Source organism: Phyllobates terribilis, unplaced genomic scaffold, assembly GCF_046119375.1.
Source record: "Phyllobates terribilis strain yellow unplaced genomic scaffold, ASM4611937v1 Scaffold_11__3_contigs__length_659146591, whole genome shotgun sequence".
Taxonomy (NCBI): Eukaryota; Metazoa; Chordata; class Amphibia; order Anura; family Dendrobatidae; genus Phyllobates; species Phyllobates terribilis.
Genome location: NW_027362771.1, coordinates 530,791,965 through 530,812,080, shown reverse-complemented (window position 1 = coordinate 530,812,080; position 20,116 = coordinate 530,791,965). Strand labels below are relative to the sequence as shown.

General features: G+C 43.1%; 1 protein-coding gene across 1 annotated transcript in view; it reads left to right on the top strand.

Moving 5' to 3' along the window:
• IDO2 (indoleamine 2,3-dioxygenase 2) overlaps positions 1-20,116 on the top strand; it is a 62,470-nt gene that overhangs the window by 23,924 nt on the left and 18,430 nt on the right. The window contains exons 4-8 of the mRNA XM_073653738.1: positions 2,121-2,239; positions 3,584-3,598; positions 6,645-6,744; positions 12,866-12,983; positions 13,693-13,744. Of these exons, the coding sequence (XP_073509839.1) occupies positions 2,121-2,239; positions 3,584-3,598; positions 6,645-6,744; positions 12,866-12,983; positions 13,693-13,744 (404 nt within the window). The remainder of the gene's footprint in view (positions 1-2,120; positions 2,240-3,583; positions 3,599-6,644; positions 6,745-12,865; positions 12,984-13,692; positions 13,745-20,116) is intronic.

Sequence of the window (20,116 nt, the reverse complement as noted above, 5' to 3'; positions counted from 1 at the left end):
TGGCAAAACCCTTGTTGGCAAGCACCGCAGTCAGACGTTTTTTGTAGTTGATGATGAGGTTTGCGCACATGTCAGGAGGAATTTTGGTCCACTCCTCTTTGCAGATCATCTCTAAATCATTCAGATTTTGAGGCTGTTGCTTGGCAACTTGGAGCTTCAACTACCTCCATAAGTTTTCTATGAGATTAAGGTCTGGAGACTGGCTAGGCCACTCCATGACCTTACTGTGCTTCTTTTTTAGCCACTCCTTTGTTGCCTTGGCTGTATGTTTTGGGTCACTGTCTTGCTGGAAGACCCAGCCACGACCCATTTTTAATGTCCTGGTGGAGGGAAGGAGGTTGTCACTCAGGATTTTACGGTACATGGCTCCATCCATTCTCCCATTGATGCAGTGAAGTAGTCCTGTGCCCTTAGCAGAGAAACACCCCCAAAGCATAATGTTTCCGCCTCCATGCTTGACAGTGGGGATGGTGTTCTTTAGGTCATAGGCAGCATTTCTCTTCCTCCAAACACGGCGAGTTGAGTTAATGCCAAAGAGCTCAATTTTTGTCTCATCTGATCACAGCACCTTCTCCCAATAACTCACAGAATCATCCAGGTCTTCACTGGCAAACTTCAGACGGGCCTGCACATGTGCCTTCTTGAGCAGGGGGGCCTTGCAGGCACTACAGGATTTTAAACCTTTAACGCGTAATGTGTTACCAATGGTTTTCTTGGTGACTGTGGTCCCAGCTGCCTTGAGATCATTAACAAATTCCCCCTGTGTGGTTTTAGGCTGATCTCTCACCTTCCTCATGATCAAGGATACCCCACGAGGTGAGATTTTGCATGGTGCCCCAGATCGATGTCGATTGACAGTCATTTTGTATTTCTTCCATTTTCTTACTAAATTGCACCAACAGTTGTCTCCTTCTTTCCCAGCGTCTTACTTATGGTTTTGTAGCCCATTCCAGCTTTGTGCAGGTCTATGATCTTGTCCCTGACCTCCTTAGAAAGCTCTTTGGTCTTGCCCATGTTGTAGAGGTTAGAATCTGACTGATTAATTGAGTCTGTGGACAGGAGTCTTTTATACAGGTGACTATGTAAGACAGCTGTCTATAATGCAGGTAATGAGTTTATTAGGAGCGTCTAACTGGTCTGTAGGAGCCAGAACTCATAATGGTTTGTAGGGGATCAAATACTTATTTCTCACTGCAAAATGCAAACAAATTTATCTAATTTATACAATGTGATTTTCTTGATTTTGTTTGGATATTCTATCGCTCAATGTTAAAATTAGCCTACCCTTAAAATGATAGACTTTTCATGTCTTTGTCAGAGGGCAAAATTACTTAAAACAGCAAGGGATCAAATAATTATATCTATGTACTACCATCATTTACTGCATGATACATTGTATATCAATATGCCCAGGCTCCTGCCTTGTAGGTCCTTGCTTCTTCACATCTGTGTGCATCTTCCCCTTTTCCCCCTACCCTGAGTTTTCTAATAATAATAATCTTTTGCATTTTGACTATTACCTGGGGCTTTTGATCATCATTTTTTCTTTTCCTTGTGAACTCTTTATTGACGTCCATGACTTTTAATGAACTTTTAACTTGATTCAATAAACTTATATATTTTCTATCCAGTCGGCTGTGCCGGAAACTACCATTGTTTTCCTCTCTATCTGCTGCAATCACCAGCAGGTACGGCACCCACTGGTATCTAATCACAGCAACGGATTCCTCCATGTTACCAGCGTGAACGGCTCAAACCCTCCCCCTCTCCCCAAGTCCTTGTCCTGACATATTCATAAGTCCTACCATAATAAGAGCATGTTAAATGTGTCGTATACCACACTGATCATTTTATGCATATCATTTGTTGGACATGCTATTAATTCCCATGAGTAATTTTTGTTACATATATACATATATAGTAGTAGCATTTTCAATATTGTAATGCTAGGGGAAAAACGTGTGGAAACAAATTGTGTGCCCCTTTTCTACAAGGAAATCTAAAATTCTGCAATGATTTTGTTGTGGTTTTTCATGTGTGGAAATTCTGCAGTGGATACGACATTTGGGGACGTACCTTTAAGGCTTGCATTGTATTGAAACCCCTTTCCGATGACTCAGGTGCTGCCTCGTAACCTGGCCGTGCCATATCATCAAGTATCCCAGACCCTTGGGCTGCCGCTGATCATGGTCCATGCGGACTTTGTTTTGGCTAACTGGAAACGGAAGGATCCCACGGGGTAAGTGAAGCTCTGATTTTAGTGTCTATATGGACAGGACTGTTGCAGATTTCAGCTTTCAGCAGAATGATTCAATGCTTAGACTATGTGGGAGAATTAACTGTTTTATTTGGGATCCACAGTTACCACTATATGCATTATCATCAACATGGAGGACACATTAAAGAAATGTCACACAAACCAAAGAGGTCACAAAATACAGAATTAAAGGGAGTCTGTCACCCCCCAAAATGTATATTAAACAAGCAGTACACTGATATAGGGGATCGAGCCCCTATAAAAAATGGTACGAGCACTGTACATTTTAGTGGTACTGAACCTGAGAAATTTACTTTTAACTCAAATGCAAATGAGGGTGCTTTAGTGTTCCCTTGTCGTGGCCAAAGTCTCAGTGCACCGTTATGCCTCCTTAAATTGTATTTTGTGACCTCCCGGACTGCTCATTGCTAGTGCTCGCATGCTCAGAGCGAGCCCTGCCTGACTTTAGCCCGCGTGTCTGCGCATGTGCTCTGACATTGCCTGAGCCCGGTCACCCGCACACAATGTCAGTGCGGGCGCTCACTCGGTGTGGGCAGGTGTGCTCTCCTCCGTGGCTCCTTTCTGAAGCCGGTCGCTATATTGATACATCCAGAAGTGTAGCGAGCTAGCGGCTTCAAAGAGGTGCCACAGAGGAGAACACGCCGGCTCACATTGTATGGGCATCCACACGGACACTGTGTGTATACAACTGGGCTCAGGCAGTGTCAGCGCACACGTATAGGCACGTGTGCTGAGTTTAGGCAGCGCTCGCTCTGGACAAGCGAGAGCTATTTATCAAAAGTCAAGAAAGTCCTAAAATGCTAATTAAGGGGGCATAACGATGGACTGAACCCTTGGCCACACCAAGGGTACACCAAAGCCCCCTCATTTCCATTGTCATTAAAAGTTTTTCTCATTTACTGCATCCCTACAATGTACAGTGCTAGTATGATTTGTACAGGGGCTGACTCCCCTATATCACTGTGCGGCTAATGTAGACTACATTTTGGGGGGTGACAGACGCCTTTCAACAAACTCTATTAACACATCGCCATCTGTCTACGCAACACAGTCCCTCAAGCATAAGTCTGCAGCTGTTGTTTACTCCAATAATATCATGGGCTCGATATTCCTGGAAGGGGTTAATAACAATAAAATGTGTACTGACGCTATGAATAGAGAAGATATATTCTATTGTTATAGCGCACACAATACATTTTGGGTAGATGGAAATCTCTTTATGGGCTGGGATAGCCTTTGGCAACCTTCTCTCCGTACTGATTGTTTGTTTCCTTCCTTTCTCGGCTCCCGGGGATTCTTGCTCAGACCTCTGACAATAGAGTAAGTGAAACTCCATAACTTTTAGTGTTCTCTTTGATGTTAATTAGGGGGTGCCGGGCCTCACACTGGGGTACGCATGGAAAGGAATGTGTACGACAGAAATGCCAATAGAAACTGTGTAATGATAAGTTGTAAGCTATGTGGATGGACGGCTCATTAAGGGTGCATTGTGGGAGGAGTGCTGCTCTGCAGGACAATGCAATTATATGGGTTCAAGAGTTTGATTTGCAATGGACTCATCTGAAAAGCACATGTAGTTCTCATAGGTAATGTTAGGTGCCGGTCTCGGGCATTATTTACATGTCACTGGTCACTATGAGCGGGACACCTTCATAAATCATCACTAGACCACCTGTAATCAGTCCGTGCTTGAGAACAAGGGGGCGATGATATGTAACAAAAGCTGTCACCTGTCTGTCAACGTCAACACAATTTGTGGACTATTTCCAGTAAAAACAAACTGAATTGTGAATACAGCTCTGGAGTAAAATACATACTGTAAGGGTATGTGCACACGATGCAGAAATGAAGCAGAAAATTTCTGCATCATTTCTGCATCTCCCTGGCAGAAAAAACGCATGCAGATTGTGCATGCGTTTTTCCTGCAGAATACATGCGGATCCACATGCAGATTCACATGCGTTTCCGCATGCAGATTGACAAGCGCTTTCCAGGCGATGTTAGCATCACCTGGAAAGTGCTTGATAACTAGGTCACACTATATAAATCCATGCAAACAGCATGGATTTATACAGTGTGAACCGAGAGCGTGTATATACTTACCTCCGATGGCCCGCGCTGTCCTGCTCAATCTGTTCTCCCGGCTGCCGGCAACTTTGAATTGAAAGACCTGCCGACGTCAGCGTCACGTGACCCGTCACATGACTCTGACGTCACCGCAGGTCCTACAACTCACTGCAAAGTGCCGGGAACCAAGCGGGAGCGCTGCGCGGGCCGACAGAAGGTAAGAATACATTATTTTTTATTTTATTCTTCTTTTTACAGCTTTTTTAATGGTACCTGGGTGTGGATGAGACTCTCCTCTCCTCCACACCCGGGTACCATCCGCACATTAGAACGCACCAATTACGCAAGTACAGATGCTGTCTTGCGGAATTGGCGCGTTCTAATGCAAGTCAATGGCGGCGAAATCGCCGCGTTTCCGCAAAATTAATTGACATGCTGCGGATTTTTGACCGCAGCGTTAACGCTGCGGAAAAATCCGCATCATGGGCACAGCACATGCGGATTTCCATTGGGGAACATTGCTTCCCTTCTACCATGCGTTTTTCATGCGTTTCCGCGGCGTTTACGCAACTGCAAAAACGCCGCGGAAACGCATGAAATACGCATCGTGTGAACACAGCCTAACTTGGAATCAGTACAAGAAAAAATTATGTAATTATGTATTTAATCTATTTAGATAAAAGGTTACACTGTATGGAGAAAAGTATCGGGACACGCAACTTAATCATAAATATTCAGATTTTTCATTGAGGCGGTAGCAAGTCAGATCATGACATTTCTTCCTCCTAAATCTTCCCCCATCACCTGTGAGTGATATTATTGAGAAGTGGAAGGAAACGCAGCAACTCAGCCACGAAGTGGAGACCCCGTAACGTTACAAAACGGGGGGGCCGAGTGCTGAGGAGCAGAGGGCAGAAAAGCCCTCCTCCTCCTCCTTTGAAAGTTTTTCTCCTCTTAATATATTGCAGTCATCATATTTATATAGCACTGTGCACTTATAATTGCACATTTTGACTTTCTACCCAGTTAATTGTTCTGTTTTCTCTGCTCTACGTAGAAACAGGAAGTTTCTTGTCCCTGCATTTATCATTCTCCTCTTCAACTCCTGATCCAGCTGCTCCCACCTCCTCCTGCCAGGGACTTTTGCAGTGATGACTCATACAGGGAAAATTAACCTCCTGTTTCTACAAAGAGCTTAGAAGGATTTTTTAGCTGGTCAGTTTTTAATCATAGCCGAATGGAAAAGAGAAGAATTAACTGGATAGAAGGGCAAAATGAGCAATTGTGAGTACACAGTGCTATATAGTATGACGATTGCAATATATTAAGAGGGTAAAATGTTTGATGGGAGTGCTTCTTTAACATCAGCATAAAAACTGTGCTCTTGCCGTGAGCTTCATGACCAAGCAGCTGAATGCAGCCTTACATCACCAAGCACAATGCCAAGCATTGGATACAGTGGTGTAAAGCTGCCTCTGGACTCAGGATCAGTGGAAACGTGTTCTGTGCAGTGAGGTATCACACTTCTCTATCTGGTCTCTAATGAATGACTCTGGATTTGGTGAATGTCAGGAGGAGAGGACATTACCCGCCTGACTGCATTGCGCCACCTGTACTTTGGTGGAGGAGGGATAATGCTATGGGGTTGTACTTCAGGGTTTGACCTGGGCCTCTTAGTTCCAGAAAAGGGAAATCTTAATCCTTCAACATACAAGAGATTTTGGACTATTATAGCTTCCAAATTTATGGAAACAGTTTGGGGAAGGCCCTTTTTTGTTAACCATCATTGTACCCAGTGCATAAATCGAGGTTCATAAAAACATGGTTGGGTGAGTTTGGTGTGGAAGAACATGACCGGCCGCACAGAGCCTGGACCTCGACTCCATCCAGCACCTTTTGGATGAACTAGAACAGAGATTGTGACCCCGGCCCTCAGTGTCTGACCTCACAAATGCTCTTCTGGATGAATGGGCAAAAACTCCCACAGAAACCTCCAAAATTCTGTAGAAACCCTTCCCAGAAAAGAAGGAACAGGTATAGCTGCAAAGTGGGGGAGAGAGGTGGTGGGGAACTCCATATTAATTCCTATGGATTTAGAATTGGGGGTTATAAAAGCTCCTGTAGGTGTAACGTGTAGGTGTCCCAATACTTTCCTCCATATAGTGTAGATGTTTCTGCCCAGCTTGTGCTGTGTGAACAGTACCAGACTACTGTGTCCCATGATCTGCAGCTGTCATAGGGCCCGGAGCCGAAAGGGATATCTAGAGCAACCTGCTGACCTCCTCTCTCCTGACCATAGGAACCTGTCCACCATAGTGTCCGTCCCAGGAGGTGACAGTCTGCAGGGCTTTGTTCTCGTCACATTACTTGTGGAGGTGGCTGCAATTCCAGCTGTAAAAGTGAGTACAAATGTCGTATCTACTGTAAGGAGGGGATTCTGCAGTAAACAGATCTTGGGAAAATCTTGTGATGACGTAGATGACGTGTGGGCTGCCTGGATACCATTTATCTGTGTTGTGTGTGTGTTTTTCTCAGGCTGCAGGGAGATAATCAGCGTCTATCATCTGTTATAAGGACAAAGCGCTAAACAGTGCGACATGAGAAAACCACTGTTTGTATTACACATGAGTCTGCGCGATGTGTCATCGTCTTTACCGTACTCCTCATGCTAATACCGTAGTGGTGCCGGGTCTTGTACCCAAGATATGGCTGGTAGGAAATGCATGTACTGATGGGTCTGATGTAAAATCAAGGATCACATAAATACAGCAAAAAGTACAGAAAGTGCACACTGACCTCAAAAGATGACCCCCTTTCCCATAAATAAATACATCCACACATGTCATACTTGCCAGCATCTTGCTTGAAGGGGTTGTCTGGTCCTAGACTACAAGTCTGCAGTCTCTCTATGTGATTGCAGATTTGTGAATCCTCACATTGTGTGCACTGCGAGGATTCTACAGTACTGATGCCAGGTGTGGCGGATACGTGACCTCAATTATGTGATTTGCATATATGTGGTCACATGCCGACTAGACATGCCTTGATCAATGCAAGTGTATTGAGCGAGGATGGACTTGTCTAGTTGGAATGTGCCCGGAAGTATGCAAATCACATACTTGTGGTCACATGACTGCCCGCTACTGGCACCAGCATAAGAGAATCCAAACAACCCCTTTAATAAAATAGGGATGCTTAAAGCATAACTGTCATTTTAATTTGTCATAAATCAATAGTACATATAAAAATAAGCAATTTTGCTAAATATCTTATCGGTGTAATCTGCTTATTTTTCCTTCTGGATTGATCTGTCACTCTCAATTCATGGGTAAAATCGTTGTTCAGCGAAAACAAATTTGACCATTTCTGAGATAGGATATGACAGTTGGTGCTTTTAAAGTTCTATGGAAAAGGGAGGAGATAGAGACAGACACAGACGTTCTTGTTGTAAGTTCTCCTAAAATGACAGTTACAGTTCTCCACAGAACTTTATAAGCACCAACTGTCACATATCTCAGTAATGGGAAAGTCTGTATTTACTGAAGACAGCTTTTACTCATAAATTTGAGAATTTTGAGACTGAAAGATCAGTCCTCATGGAGAAAGAAGCAGATTTCTCTAATAAAATATATTACAAAGTTTCTTATTTCCACATGTTCTATTGATTTAAGAAAAAAATAATTCAACGATGGTTACTCTGTAAAGGGAACCTGTGTTCAGGATTTTATACCCCAAAGTAAAGACACATATGTAAAGGTGCGTTAATGCTGAGTAGATCTGTACCTTCCTGGTACTAATCCAGTTTTGCTGTATTAGCAAAATCCATAGTTGAAATTGTATGCTAATGAGGTGCAAGTGCAGTGGGTGGGACAATGCACTTACAGCTCTCCTGTCTCTATCCATATTCCCCGTCCGCTGCCTGAAACATGAGTGACCTGTCAGTCTGGGACAGGAGGCAGGCAGAGGGCCAGGAATAGGGAGAGTATCAGGAGAAAACAAAGAGGTATCCAGCTCCAGGATCCGAGGAAACAGGAAAATTTTAAAATAGCAACTTTATTAGAAACAATTCATAAAAATTACTCCATCCAAAAATGAAGGAATGAATAAATAGAATTGAGGTACAGATGCAATTGAATAGCTGTTACTAGGACATTTTAGCAACGCGTTTCGATCGCTCAGAGGCCATCTTTTTCAAAGCTTCTAGACTAATGCTAACACACCATTTAAATAACATGCTGACAAAAAAAACAAAAATCATTACCTTCAATGACCCAACAGGTGAATACCAGCATGTTAAATCACATACAGAAAATAACACCAACGTGCAAACAGTTAAAAACCAAGTGTGAACACTGAAACTAGCACGAATATCCTAAAAACATAACAAGAAAAACCTAGTCAATTATAGTGATACATGATTTCTTTTCTAATGTTTAATCCATTTGGAGCACAAGTCCCCAAATTAAAAACCCAAAATGCTTCCCTTGTACGTAACATTGTGACATGATCACCTCCTCTTGGAGGCTTCCTAACTACTTCCAAACCAAAAACCTGAAAATGAGAAGTCTGCTTGTGATGTAATGAAATGAAATGCCTGGATGCATGTGAAACGCTACGGCTGTCTGAAGTGGAGCTAATAATATCAGTGATGTGTTCTGAAATACGAACTTTAAGCTTCCTTGCTGTCGACCCTATGTACATTTTGTTACACACAGTGCAAACAATAGCATACACCACATTTTGTGTGTTACAATTTATAAACTGTTTGATAGAAAAAACAGTAGAGTTATCATGGTTGAAAAAATTATTAGTGGGTAATTTGTTACACGCACGCCGCTAGGTTCAGATAGGGGCGAGACGGGTTTTATGAATTCTTTGGAATCCTGGGGGAACCGTTACTCAGGGCGACCATAGACTGCAGCTTCTCTCAGGCACACGATAGATTCAGTTGCTGACCAGACACATCTGACAAGAGTCTTTTTGAACAGTTTAACTGTGGAATTTAATGTGAAGCACGGCCAGTGCAATTAAGGGATATTACAGCAACAATCTTCATTACAGTACAGTCTGAGTTTCTTGAGCAACCGGCTCCAGTAACAATACAGTAGTTTCTTCACAAGGCACAGTATTACAGTCTCTTCAGTAGCATAATTCAGCATAGATTAAATCTCTTAGCAGCACACTTCTATGCATACGCAACCACAGGCTTTTCCTTCACAAGGACACAATAGTGCACAGCATTCTTTATCCTACATGAAGATGGAGGGGGGGAGGGTTTGATGAGGGAGATGATCCCTGTGACACAATTCCTTCCAGTCCTTATCTTCCTACCCGATTAATACTCTGCACTGTTAGTTCAGGGAGTTGATCTGACTTGTGTTTAGTTTCTCTCCTGATCTAAATCCTGTTCAGTTGCCTTCTGTCAGATCCAGATAACACACCACCTTTCTCTTCAGCTTCAGCCAGACTACAATATCAAGTTCCCCACAATCCCCCTGGGGCTCTGCTAAAACACTCCCTGTCGCCTGTGACTGTGTTAACCCCTCTAGTTGCTGGATGCTTCTGGAGCACAACACTTTCTGTCTCCTGTGCTTGTGTTACTTCTAATAGTTGCTGAATGCTTTTGAAGCAACAGCACTACTTCTGCATGTCACACTCTGCAACAGCACTACTTCTGCATGTCACATAATGCATGTTTGCAAGTACGACAATTCTTTCCCCCACACCTAAAGAAACCTTTACATGATAACCAAGTGTCCTTGTGTATTTTTGACCTGAAAAAAAGTAGGAGAAATTATATTGCCAATATTGGCAGATTTTTTTTAGGTACCACCGCACATCCTGATTCTAAAATGGAAGTCAATATCGGGTCCTCATATAAAATTGGAATAAATTTATGAATAATACTCCTTATAGAATGAAATTGCAAGCTATAGGACACCGAAATTACTGGTTTGGCATTCCTGGAAATATTAGGTTCCCTTTGTTTGATCAATTCTGATCTATTTTTATTTTGTACAATTCCTTCTGCCCGATCCAATAGACGGGGGGCATATCCTCTTCTAGAAAGTCTGTGTCTAGATCTCACAATTTCCTGTTCCAAATTATCAGCATTACTGCAGTTGCGTTTAATTCTATTAAATTCCCTTACAGGGATGGACCTTATAGTATGGCTGGGGTGGCTGCTATGGGCATGTAAAATAGTATTCCCCGTTATAGGTTTAATATAAGTAGAAGTAGAAATAACCTGCCCTGGACTACCTGATCCAAAATGGAAATTACATTCGGATGTGAAGAAAAAGTGAAATTCAAACCATGATTATTTCCATTGATGTATTGAATAAAGAGTGGTATGGCAGACACATGACCCCCCCAAATAAATAGGACGTCATTGATGTATCTGCCATACCACTCAATGCTGCCAGCAAAAGGATTAGACAAAGAATAAAGACACTCAAATTCCCAAAAAGCCATCACTAAATTAGCGAGGGATGCAAGTGCATTGTCCCACCCACTGCACTTGCAACTCATTAGCATACCATTTCAACTATGGATTTCTCTATAACAGCAAAACGGATTTGTACAAGAAAGATGAGGATTAAATCCACATTAAAACACCTTTATATACGCGCCATTAGTTTAGGGGTATAAAGTCGTAATGACAGGTTCTCTTTAAGTGCTACCATGTGAATGCCCAAATCTAGACCTAAAAGGAGTTTTCTGGCCTTGGAATACAAGTCTACAGTCACTGCAGACTTGTGAATCCTCACATTGTGCGCACTGTGTGCTGTGAGGATTCTCCAGTGTCAGGCGTTCACGTGACCGCTAGTGTGTGATATGTATACTTCCGGCCAGATTCCCACTAGACCAGTGTTTCCCAAACTCCAGTCTTATGGGCCCCGAATAGATTGTTTTCAGGATTTCCTTAGTATTTTACCGGTGATGGATTTATTATGAAGCCATCAGAAACTGCCACAGGTTCTCTCACCTGTCCAATACTAAGGAGATCCTGAAAACATGATCTGTTGGGGGCCGTGAGGACTGGAGTTTGGGAAACACTGGACTAGACTGTTTCCAGCCAAAGCCATGCCCATGTAGTTGGAATGTGGCCGGGCATATGTATATCACATACTTGTGGTCACATTACCGGTGCCATCACCAGAGAATCCTCACAGCGCGCAGTGTGCTCAATGTGAGGATTCACAAGTCTGCAGTCACATAGACTGACTGCAGACTCGCAGCTTGTGACTGGATAACCCCTTTAACACCTTTCCAAATTGGAACATGCCCAAACCTGCTGGTAAAGTCGCCAAATATTCAGCACAGTCCCGGAATATTTGGAACTGTTGATAACTATGACATTTCCTTTAGTTAAATTGCAGAGTGCGCCACTTTTATTTAAATAAATAACCACTTGAAATAGATAGCGAGCGGCCCCACTAAGCGGGGGCCCATCTGCTCCAGCTCCCAAAACTATGAACCTGACGTGCTATGCCCACCAGCAAGGAGTGGCACACTAACCACTGCTGGGCCTTGTCCCATACCAATACATCCTCGGGACATTTACGCCTGAGGCACATGCCCAATCTGCCTCCTCCCAGCGACACCCCTGAGTATGGAAATCATGTCATGTAAGATAACATCTGAGGGGCAAGTTTCGAAAACAGGAGGGTACTTACTAAAAGTGTTGACATGTTTTCAGAAGGGCGTATAGAAATAAAGGGGAACTCGTCTCACACACAAACTAAATGACTAGACTTAAAGAGGATCCGACAGCCCTGTTTTTGTACACTATGAAGTAACAATTCTGGAACATTATTTTTTGCTATTCCTCATGGTGTTACCATTCTCCCTTTTCAAAGGGGTGTGTCCCTGAAGAATGGTATTGTCAGCTCTGATTGGACACTGTCACTGTCAGAGTATGTGGAGACTCCCCCCAGTTAGTAGCGCCCATTTTGTAATACATTTAAGGAGGAACAACACAGGGTACTGTGAAAATATGCTCCAGAGTTGTTAGATATTAATGTTACTGTGTTTTCCAAAATAGTTAAAGAGGTTGTCCACTACTTTTACATTGTTGACCTGTCTTTAGGATAGGTCATTAATGTCTGATCGGCTGGGTTCCGACACCCAGCATGGATCAGCTGTCATAGGTTTCGGCGGCCGCCGGCCGGATGTACTCACTTGCCGAGCTGCTCCGTCTACTTGTAGTGGCCACCGCAGGTTACTGCACATCCGCCTCCTATTGATTTGAATAGCAGGCAGATGTGCAGTACCAAGCCCCGGCCACTACAAGTAGACGGAGCAGCTCGGTAAATGAGTGCTGCTGGCCGGCGGCCGCCACCGCCGCCAATGGCAGCTGAACTGCAGGGGTGCTGAATGTCGGACCCTGGCCGGTCAGACATTGATGACCTATCCTAAGGATAGATAAAAGTGGTGGACAACCTCTTTAAGTCCAAAGAACTGAGCAGCGCTGAGTAAGATGCAATGACTGTATTCTGTATCTTACCTTCTGGGCAGTCTATCATCAGAATAGTGAGAGCCGTACAAGAGGAAGACAGAAAGACGCTTCTTCCAACACTGCAAGACCTGCAGCAATCCATAATCAAGATGAGTGCAGCTCTGCAACTCATGTACGGTCAGTGAGTAGGTGTACTTATTTTATTCCTCCCAAACTCCTTCCCTGATCCTCAGTTATCTCTCCGGTTCCTCTATGTACCATTTACTGCCTATCCTGTGTTCTCTGAGAGCAGCTGATTTATCTCAAAGGGATCGACCGTTGGAAATCTAACATGCCGGATCCTTCTCTCTCCTAACATCATCAGTCGGGTGAGAGTCAGGAGGCCCCCAAAAACATTAGGCTGGTGGCCGATCTAATTGGTATTATTGGATTTGACAGACTGGTCTAATGTCTATGGGGTCTTAAAGGAGTTGTTCCCTTTCAGATAACATTCATCCCTGGCTGCTGTTTGTTAAAAAATATCAAACCACCTTTCCCAGGTCCACCTATGAGTCAGCATTGGCTGCAGCGCTGATATCGCATTGTCATGAGCTCAGTGGCTCTGCCCCTGTAGACGCAACGCCCCCTTCAGAGACGCTGATCTCACTGATCGGCTGCCGATCTGTTCATGTGATGTCAGCGCCACAGCCAATACCAGGCACCAGGAGAAGTGGTGGAGACTCAGCGCTGGACCTGGTGAAGATGAGTACAACATGGCTTGTTATTTTTATCAAACTGCAGCCGGGGTCCAACATTATCTGAAAGGGAACAAGCCCTTTAATTCCATGTATGCCCGTTCCCTGATCTTCTGTGTTTGCACCAAAATTTACAATTTGCTTTCCTTTAGATTACGTGGACTCTGATGTGTATTACAACACAATCCGCATATTCCTGTCAGGGTAAGTAAAATATATAAAATACTGCCCACTCTGATAAAGAATTCATAACTCGGACATAAGGAAAACCACAAAACCCACAACGGTCATGACTTCTTTGGTTTGTATGGTGACTCTTGACCAGAAGGAAACTACTTTGGCAAGGGAAACATCCTCCCCAAAGAATGGAAACTTATGGAGGGTTAGGTCAGGAATGTTTGTTTTTTCCTTAGAATGTGGAAGTCCAAAAACCTGAGTTTTGTGTGGACTGGGGTGGTCACGTAAGTGCCACATAAGCATACGAGCACCAACCCATAGGATGTACAACTGCAGTGCCCTTTTCCCAACACACTATTTAAAATACCCTGAAAATACCCATAGACACTGAGGAGCCCTATCAGGCTAGGCCTACATGTCAATAACTCAGACTCCTAATAGTTTGATTTAGGCTGGTCCACCAATGACATCACCATCGAGAGCAACTCAGTTCTTTTGTCAATGGGAATATTGTGATTTACTGTTTTTCATACCAAGACTAATGGAGGTCTGTTGGTCACTTCCATTGTATTCATACCGCTTGGTAGTAGCAACTTTAAACTAACTACCAATTCCACCCGAGTCAAGTTATTCTCCCAAAGTTACTAAAATCTACGAAACTCTTGTTTTGAGAATGGAGAATCTGGGAGAGATGTCTACTCCCATGCACCTCTCCATGGTCTGTAGAATCTTGATGCAAGTCTCCACAATATTGCCAGATCATTAAAAATCAAGAAAGGCCGACTTTTTGGCCACTTGGGGCATTTTTCAAGCCAAACAGAGGAAAAGGTGAACAATAGAATTTGGGAAAGTCAGACAGGCATAAGTAGTGAAGACCACTTGATAATGTTAAGTCCCTGGGCAATTGTCGTTTGTCCACTAGCTAAAACCAAAGTCGGCCAATTATTTCTATCTTTTTAGGCTTAGTGCCCACGATGCAGAAATGAAGCAGAAATTTTCCTGAGCATTTCTGCATCTCCTTGGCAGAAAAACGCATGCGTTTTTGACGCGTATTTGCATGCGTTTTTCCAATGCATTGTATAGGCAAATACGCATGCAGAAACGCACAAGAATTGGTCATGTCCGTATTTTTTCTGCGAGTAAAATCTGCGCAGAAAAAATCCTGACCATGTGCACAGAACTTGCAGAATGTCATAGGAAGTCATGGGATAACGTATGCAATGCGTTTCTGGAGCGTTTACGCGCTGCAAATACGCACCAAAATACGCACCAAAAACGCATCGTGGGCACACAGCCTTAGAGGCATGAGAAATACAGCCTTATATTTTACAAAAATTTTATTACTAATGTTTTTGACTGGAAAATATATGACTAGGCAGGGCAGATGTACCAGGCCTGCTGTACACCATCTTACATTGACCATACCATATATAAAACACAAAATGTGTGACATTGGGAAATTTAATGGCCACAGCCTCTTTAAAATGAATAACAGAAAATCATTATCATAACGAACATAAATAACATTCCAAACAATCGAGAAGTTCTGTTGAGCTGAGGAGATCTTGGATGTCCTCATACCTCAAAACCAAAATAACTGACCCCTCCAGTTGGTTTACGCTGGAATGTCAAGTCTATCCCAAGGTACTGGATACATTTCCGAACTTGTTCTCCAGCACTACCCTAAGGGAATAAGTCTAGTCATTGAGTAGTGGTGGAAGCTGCAATATCTGGAGGGAATGACACATCCATTTGTCATAGCACCTACAGAAGAGGTGTGACCATGCTTTTGATGGACCTCAACCACCTCAATAAGAGCCATACATGACCTCTTCATCACCATCTGTCATATCTGATGATCAGTACCTAAAGCCCTCACACCATCAACCAAAATCAAGGAAAGTCATGCCTTTTACAGGTTGAGGCCTAAATGGCAGGAGTAAGCGAGCTCCACCTCTTCACTGTAATACTCCCTTCTATTAAAGGGAACCTGAAAATAGATTCAAGCTGTCCGAACCACAGAAAGCATGAATCTGATCTAAAACATAGTTTGAAAAAACAATCAATGACTAAAGGGAGAGACCTGACTAGTACAGTGCAGGCACGGCTTCTCCCCGCTCTTGCTCCAGATGATTGACAGGTCTCTCCCTATTGTGCAGGCAAGCTCTGCTTGATACTGCCAGTGGTTTGCGCAGCATGAATCTAATGACAGGTTCCCTTTAATCCCCTCTTCTGCTCCACTAAAATTCTCCCATAACTATTCTCATACTTCTAGCCCTCCACCCCAACTGATTACCCTTTCCTTAATTACCAAGCCCTGTCCAGACTTGATCCATTATGGCCCTTACTTTTCACTATTCATATATTTGGAAATAATAGAGGGAAATATATAGACGGCAGTTTTTGTTTTATCCTTTTTTTCTGTTTTTATTACTTCCTTTATCTTTTTTTACATAGTTTTCATCTGTGAGAATACGCAAGAATGCCATCCATTGTTTCTTAGAATTTCAACTATTTACTGTCCGAGTATTGAACTCTATCCCCTCCAGTTCTATATATGGAATTTCTCTACTTCCTGGTAAAATGTGGAATATTCCCCATTATAGTTACTCATAGACAAATCACTCCATGGGACAGCCAGAGATTATAGGTCAGCATCTTAAATGTTTTATTTAGATATTGGGAATCCATTCTGAAGACCTCTGGGTTCCTGAGTTACTCATCCTTTATTATCAGTTACTAAGAAAGTAATGACATCTCAGAATTACAGTAAATCTAATGTTCTGCACTGGTCCTACTTCTTCATTCTCATGTTAAACCTTAGGTTAAACAATTAGTACGGGTTTCTATCATGGGATTAGTTAACTGTAGGTTCTTGCTTTTACATTGCTGTATGGCCCAAGTTTAAAAAAAAGTTTGATCTATTATAAACTCTTACAGTAAAAACATGTCCATAGTACTATACTCCTCAACATTGTAACTGTAACACCAAGAAGGAAAGGTCATGAAATTATGGAAATCGCAGGATGGACAGACATGGTAATTATGTACAAATGGTGAAAAAAATTCTTAACATCTCAATTTATTCAATATCGAGTATGAGCACCAGATGCAGAAATCTCCACACTTACACATCTTGGCTGCTATCAATGAGGTTATTAATGGTTGTCTGGGGAATGTTCTGCCACGCTGAATGCTCTTAGGGAAATCATCAAGATCCACTGCTGGCAGCTCCCTTTGCAATAGCCGACCAGTGACGTCACAGATGTTCTCGATGGGAGACACTGTAGGGCATGGTCGCACGTTTAGGCCATGCAGGTTGTTCACCGTAGCATGAGCGATATGCGGCCTGGAATTTTCGTGTTGAAAAACAGCTCCTGGGACACTTTAGAGAAATGGCAGTACCACTGGTCCCATGACCAAATCAATGTAATGCCGAGCTCTTAATGTTCCTGGAATAAAGAATAGAGGGTCCGGCTACCGTACATTATGCTACCCCAAACCATAATCCCTGGCGTACGACTGATGTCACATTCCCTCTTCAAGACATCTTCATGATATTGCCCATGTGATTTCCAGATGTAAACTAGAGGCTTGAAGGGAGCAATGAAGGCTGGAATGGAGGATTCTGTTCATCAGTGATGAATTCCGCTTTTACACTGACAAGCAAAAGGGTAACAAAAGTTTGAACTTTTGATTTTCAGGCTCCATATCTCACCATCCGCAACTGCTTCGAATGTGAGACTACCATTATTTTATAGACTTCCATCTTGGCTATATCATACATAAATTTGACTTACAACTATTTAGCATATAATTAGTTATGCAGATTCTTGTAATGTCACTGCATTGTTACTGTTTTACTCCTGGAGGTGGAAAAATCTTTTTGTTCCTGTATATTACAAATTTCAACCTGTTCTCACATTCCCTAATAGCTCAGTGTGTTATTAGGTTGATTCCCAAGCGAAAGGTCACTGGTTCAAATTGAGGAGCAGCCATGAAGAAGATTTCCTGAGAAGAGAAACAGCATCATCCAGCTCTTTGATAGCGGTCTCTCAGCCAAGAAAATTGTGAAAACTGCATCATGTGAGCGCCATGACTGTTGGAAGAATATGAAATGAAGTCCGTCCATCAATTCATAAGCCAAGAGTTGGACGTCTAGGCAAAACATCGGAGTCAACAAGTCAGCTCATCACAAGGTCCATCAGTTCTGGCGTGACAAACATGACAGTGAAGGTGGCTCGTATGCTTCGTAATAGTGAGATCATATATGTCCATGCAAGGACTGTGTGACGCACGTTACACAAGTCTGGAATGGTGGCGCGAAAAAAGGTGAAGAAGCTTCGACTTCAATATCGTCAATAGCATCGGCTCGAGTTTGCAAAAAGTACGAAAAGTGGACAGTAGAAGATTAAAAATGGGTAAGTTGGAGCGATGAGATGAAAGTCAAGAGACTAGGCTCTGATGGGTGCAAATTTGTCTAGAAGAAACAATGAAAAAAGGTACTAACAGATCGAGAAATTGAAGGAACTGTCAAGTTGGTGGAGAAAGCCTGATGATATGGGGTTGTTTCACAGCCAAAGGCTAAATGTGAGTATCTTACATCAAGTATCGTACACTTGAGTACAATCGGTATGAAAAGGATGACATCGTTTCCAGCAGGACAACGACCCAAAGCATACGTCGATATTGGTGAAGAAATGGTTTAATGACCATGAAGTAGAGGTGCAGGATTGGCCCCCACAGTCCCCACACCTCAACCCAATCAAACACCTGTGGGTAGAGTTGAAGAAAAAGCTGTATACATACCCAAGTGAGTCGACAAGTATGCACCAATTTTGGGAATGTGTAGGAGAGAGCTGAGAGCAGAGTTTGGTTGAGACATATTTGTATCTGATCGAGAGCTTGCCCAGAAGGATTCAGGCAGTGTTGAAAGCCAAAGATGGATTTCCAAAATAACAAAAAATTATATTTAGATTTTTAGGAGCAAAACAGTAACAATGCAGTGACATGACAAGAATCTCAATTACTAATCATATGCTAAATAGTTGAAAGACTAATTTATGTATGAGATAGCCAAGATGATTGTCTATAAAATGATGTTAGTCTGACGTTTGAAGCAGTAGTTGATGGTGAGATATGGAGCCTGGAAGTCAAAAGTTCAAAACATTTTTACCCTTTTGTTCGTCAGTGTAAAAGGGATAACAAAAGAAGATTACTAAACCTGTGTCACGGAAATGTTTAGCGAGGGATGTACTCCTTAGGAAAACAAACAGAACTACAGCAAGCTGTACCTTTCAGGACTGATAATTGGCCAAACCTAAATTCTGCTTTTTATTAGATCAAGGTTACGCCCACATTGCTCCCCTTGTTGAGCTCATGGGGGGGCTGGTTGTGAAATGTGCTTGGTCTTTCAGAATTTTATGAGATCCCCAACTTAAAGGATATCTTCGCCACTGGAGGTCCCAGGCGGTAGATATGAAACATGGCCTGGACAGCGTCATCCATCGGGCCGTTATTAAGTTGGCCAGGTTAGAATGGCCTAACGGTGATGTGAGTGAATGAGTTTGCGTTATATTTGTCCCTTTGCTTTGACGCTGAAAATATATTTCCCATAAATATCGGAACAATGCAATCCCCAATATTCATCACTGACCACTGGCTCCAAAGGGTCTGGGAGCCGTGCTTTGATAAGAGGAAGCTTATGCCTGGGAAGAGTACCCGCCTCTGTATAAAGAGATCTCAGTCTTGGTGTTTTTTTTCCCAGAGGAAATCTCCAGTTGTAATTACTTGGTCACTGCAGGAGACTCCTACTTAAATTGAAGTTGACGTGTCTGCTCTCTCTCACTTCCCCAGTTATAATTAGTTTCTTTCTTCCTCAGGTATGATTAATCCTATATGTTCAATGTGGAGTCCAACTTCAATGGTGGTTGAAGTGTTAATTATTTCTCTCTTCCCCAGCTATAATTAATCCCATATGTTGAATGTGAGGGGGATATATGTCCCCTCCCTGTGACGAGCCCAGGGGATGGGAACGACTCGGCGCCCGGGCCTTGTTGCCTAGGTCTGGGGGGATGTCGCGGTGGTCGGCTCCCGGGCCAGTACCCTGGGGTCACTCTTAAAAGAAGGGGGAAAGTTGTATGGGATAGGGATGTTCGTGATGCCACCTGTGGTGTCTGGTGAGGATCACCAGCGCTGCGACAGTCCTCTGAGGCCGGTGTTTAGGCAGCTTAGTTGGTGCGGCTCCCCACAGGTGGAGCGGGGCCTCAGGGCAGCGTAAGTTTAGGGATGCAGGACGGAGGGGACCCAGCCGGGTCAGAGGAAGAACAGGCACGCACACGGGAGTTCACTTCAGTACCTTTACTGGTGGTGTTTCTGGCACGATCCAGGGCACTTTAT